This window comes from Triticum aestivum, chromosome 4D, assembly GCF_018294505.1.
Source record: "Triticum aestivum cultivar Chinese Spring chromosome 4D, IWGSC CS RefSeq v2.1, whole genome shotgun sequence".
In the NCBI taxonomy this organism is placed as follows: Eukaryota; Viridiplantae; Streptophyta; class Magnoliopsida; order Poales; family Poaceae; genus Triticum; species Triticum aestivum.
Genome location: NC_057805.1, coordinates 479,485,051 through 479,489,589, shown reverse-complemented (window position 1 = coordinate 479,489,589; position 4,539 = coordinate 479,485,051). Strand labels below are relative to the sequence as shown.

General features: G+C 50.0%; 1 protein-coding gene across 1 annotated transcript; it reads left to right on the top strand.

Moving 5' to 3' along the window:
- Positions 1–2,258: 2,258 nt before the first annotated feature.
- LOC123100422 (WAT1-related protein At1g43650) lies at positions 2,259–4,282 on the top strand (the record flags this gene model as incomplete). The annotated part of the gene is given in 5 exon segments (XM_044522360.1): positions 2,259–2,542; positions 2,631–2,693; positions 2,781–3,291; positions 3,407–3,558; positions 3,745–4,282. Coding segments are annotated over 5 exon segments (1,227 nt in total), but the record flags the coding sequence as incomplete, so codon positions are not given.
- Between the last annotated feature and the right edge of the window lie 257 nt (positions 4,283–4,539).

Here is a 4,539-nt window from a genome sequence, read left to right as displayed (position 1 = left end):
AAACTAGTTAAGTTTTAAAACTATCAAAGAGGATACAAGAGTGTTCTTGTTTCAAAGCCCTCACCACAAAGAACAAAAATATGTAAATGAAACCTAAATTAAACTTTTGATGCAAAAGATACAATAAATTTAAATTTGAAAGGCGAATAAATAGGCATGAAAGTTGGGGCAGGTGAAGCATGCAATCCCCGACAAAAGTATGCATGCAATGGGCACCAAAATAATCAAAGCCTAACTAATTGCAGGGGACTAAGAGCAAGTACAATAAGTCCTAGTCAGCTGGGTATAAGATGTTCCACATCAGCACCTCAAAATCTTATATGGAGGAGAGAGAAAGCAGGAGAGAGAAGAAAACCGACGCTTCATCCATCGCCAAGCGATAACACAAGCTACGATAAAATTAACCGTGCATGCAGCCGGCGCGCACGGCAGAGCATGCAGCCAACCAATCACTGTTCCTTTCCTTGCATTTCTCTCCATGCAAGCATTAAAGACTACACTACAACTAACCTACAACCAGTTTATTATATGCGTTGGCTATATAGCTGATGTGGTACTAGTATGCTCTGACCACCTTTCTGAATCCCAAGAAAAATGTGTGGCCGGCCAACAGCGTGTGCGGGCCGCTAGCTGCGTGCCCCTTTGAATTGAATTTATAGGATATCACATAGTATCCGATCTGTACGTTTCTCTACTGCTATTTCCATGGGCGCCGCATCTTTCTTCGTACAACGCCGTTTTCATGACGGACAACGAACATAGACGCTATATGCATATTCCACAACCAAATGAATCGATTCATTAGCCCCAATGGCCTATCATCACAAAACAAAACATTGTGCAACAACTGTGCAATATATTCGCTCTGTTCACAACACCAAATAAGTGCAGGGAGGAACAGATTCATCTGCCTTAGGATTGGTTTTAACGAGATGTGGCACAGGGAGGGAGCCTACCTGGATGCCACACCCAACTAACCCACCACTACTAGGTACAAGTAGGTAGTAGCATCTCTCGCGACCACAGATGGTGCGTCTGCACACACAAAAGCTATGCCAACAATCAATTGCATTTCTAGCCCTGACGATCCAATTGAGGGGGAGCTAACTGATGTGGTTTTGATTAGTCGTGATCGATTACGGAATCCCTTCCTGCAATGGAAAGAGAAGGTGGAAAGTGAGTAGTGACTAGAGAGAGCAAGATAAGGTTAGCATAATGGGGTTTGAGTAGTGGGTGCCCCATTGAAGCTCACTCTGGGTGTTTTGTAGCAATCAATTGAAGAATGGTACTCTCTCTGTCTCTAGTGTCAAAAGACGTCTTACATTTTGAGACAGCGGGAGTACTAGATTACAGGGGGCTTGAGTTTTACGCAGCTGATTTACCCCTTTGTCATGCACCGATGAGGATGAGCATTTGACACGAAAGGATTTCCTTTTCCTTTTTTTGGGGCCCTGCTATTTAATGTTTTCGCTTTATTACGGTTTACTTTGTTTTTTGTACTTTTGGGGTCATTAGGCACTTGCGGGATTCTCCTGTCCACTAGTTAAATTATGTTCTCGATCAGCCATTTGAGATCAGCATATGGTGCTCTCCTTGGAAAGAGAAAGGGAAAGGGGCTGCCATGATTTGATTTCAAGGCGATCCTATTTTCCGTGACACCTGAACAGACAAGAAGGAAAACCTCAGACTGCCTCGATCATGAGTCCTTTTCATCCGGTGTGCGAGAAACGTGTCACAGATGGTAGGTTAAGTAGCACGACTATTTCTGCACGCGACAACTCTCTCTCTCTCTCTCTCTCTCTCTCTCTCTCTCTCTCTCTCTGCATTTCATACACTGACATCTCTAATGATTGGCATGTCACATTGCGCTACTGTTTTGTTTTGCTTGTGTTGTGTTCTGAAACAAGAGAGCTCATCACTTAATTCTGATTCCATCTAGCAGCATTGTTAACCATTCTTTTTGGGCACTGACAGCCAAAGTTCTGACCAAAACCGACAGCATCGGTACTGCCACTGTTCTTGTGCAAATCTAGCAGGAAGCAACACCCATGCTACATAGTAAGTACGTACATACACTTGTGTGGATTCAGAGCCGCACAGGTGCATGTCAAATTGGACGCGCCACTGCTGCTCAGGTGGAGCTGTCTCAGACGGATATGTAGGAGTACACTGTATTATCACAGTGACATCCCCATGCATCAGGTGCTAGCTGCTGCTTCACCATCACCACAGCTATATAACCTACGGCACCACCGCCTTTTATAAAGACAGGCTCTGCACTCGGCGTTCTTCTTCGATCCAGTTCAAACCGAGCGACACCGATCAACTTGGGCATGGCTGGAGGAGCTGCGACGGGGCTGCGAGGGCTGTGGAGGAGGTACGCACCGCACAACATGATGATCATGGTGCAGCTGTGCTACACCTTGATGTACTTCGTCACCGAGGCCGCCTTCAACCGGGGGCTCAACCCCTACGTCTACGTCACCTACCGCCACCTCCTCGTCGCCGTCCTCCTCTGGCCCTTCGCCTACTACCACGAGAAGTAATAAGCTCTTGCGTTCATCAATTACACCAGGAGATTCAGACTTTGGCGATATGATGATGAATATGTGTTCATTTTTGGGCGTCAGGAAGTTGAGGCCCAAGATGACCTGGATGCTGTTCCTGGAGATCTTCGTGCTCTCACTTCTAGGGTAAGAAGAAGAACCGCTGAGAAGAGTGCATATATACGTAGATGAACATTTGTCTAGTGATCCTGAGAGGAAGTCGGATTTTTGCAGGGTGAGCTTGACCCTGAACATGTACTTCGCGAGCCTCAAGTACACGTCCCCGACCTTCGTCACCTCCATGGTCAACACCGTGGCCTCCATCACATTCGTCATCGCCATCGCGCTCCGGATGGAGATCGTGGACCTGCGCAGCGCGCGGGGCCTCGCCAAGGTGGCCGGCACGGCGGTGTCCTTCGCGGGGGTCACCACCATGACGCTGTACAAGGGCGCGGCGATCGCGAGCCCCTGGAGGGCGCCGGTGCACATCCCCAGCGGCGGCGACGCCGCGCACAACGCCTGGCTCAAGGGGTCGCTCCTCGCCGTGGCCAGCTGCGTGTGCTGGTCCGTCTGGTACATCATGCAGGCCACGTCCGTGAAGCGGTACCCGGCGGAGCTGTCGCTGACGGCGTGGATGGCCACGGTGGGCGGGGTCCAGTCGCTGGCCTTCGCGGTGCTGCTGCAGCACGAGAGGCAGGACTGGCTCATCGGCTTCGGCCTCAAGTTCTGGTGCATCATCTACTCCGTACGCGCCTGCCCTTGTCTCTCTCAGATTATTACCGTCTTCTCCCCCGTCCTCCATGTCACTCGCCATGCATGTAGCCAGTGCTCATGAACTGCGCGCGTGCACGAACGTGCAGGGGCTCGCGTGCAGCGGGTTCACGGTGTTCGCGCAGCTGTGGTGCACAGAGAAGAAGGGCCCCGTGTTCGTCACCATGTTCAACCCGGTGTCCACCATCATGGTGGCCATCCTCGCCTACTTCATCTTCGGCGAGAACCTATACGTCGGAAGGTACGTAGTAGTACATGCGTGCGGTGCATGCTTGCCTCTGCTCAGCTCAACTAAATCGGTGCTCCATTCCGGCATGGCACGGCAACCTGGACACAACATGCGCATGAGCGCCCGTGCTCTGCTGCGTGCGTGCGTGCACCAACTATGTGTGTCTCACCAGCCTAATTACTGTTGCTAATGAACCAGCATAATCGGAGGAGTGGTGGTCATCCTGGGCCTCTACATGCTGCTCTGGGGCAAGGACAAGGACCAGGAGTACAACGCTGCAGGAGCGGCGACCGGCGAGGAGCAGGGCGGCTCGCCGGATCTGGACTGCGAGAAGCAGCAGCGGCAGGGGAAGAAGATGGTCGGCGTCTCCTTGGCGCGGGATGGCTCAGAAGAACAGACCAAGGCGATGAGATAAGAGGAGGGCTCAGAATTGCCTGCCACCAGTGTGCGTGCCGTCCAGAAGAAGCGGCCTGCATCAATGGCTCTGCAGTTGTTCTACGTACTAGTACTTCTTTGTTCGAAAGAAACACAATTCTGTAGTTGATCGTGGCAAAATTCTTTGACATGGATCCACCAACGGGGCATCCATCTGAACTTTTGTTGCAGCATCAGTATGTGCACTGTTTAACCCGCAAAAAAAAGCATGTGCTATGTTTTTTGGCGAAATGCCGCGTATCTCCGGCACAAGCCCAAATCATGTATGACAAAACAGCATGAACATAAGCATTTCCTATTCGGACCTTCAGACGCCGGTTATAGTACAAACTAAAACCGGCACACACACACCCTCCTTCACTTGGGCTCGGCTCATTTCACTATTTTTCCTTCTTCGACAGCACAGCCTGAGCGAACGACCTGCGCGAGGCTGTTTGCATTTTTTTGGCCAATGACCAACCAGAATTGATGGAGATTCTATAAGCTTTTAAAGGATTATGACTCTTTTTTTCATGGTTTTTTGAATGGTTTTCATTTGGTTTTTTATTTTCATTTCCT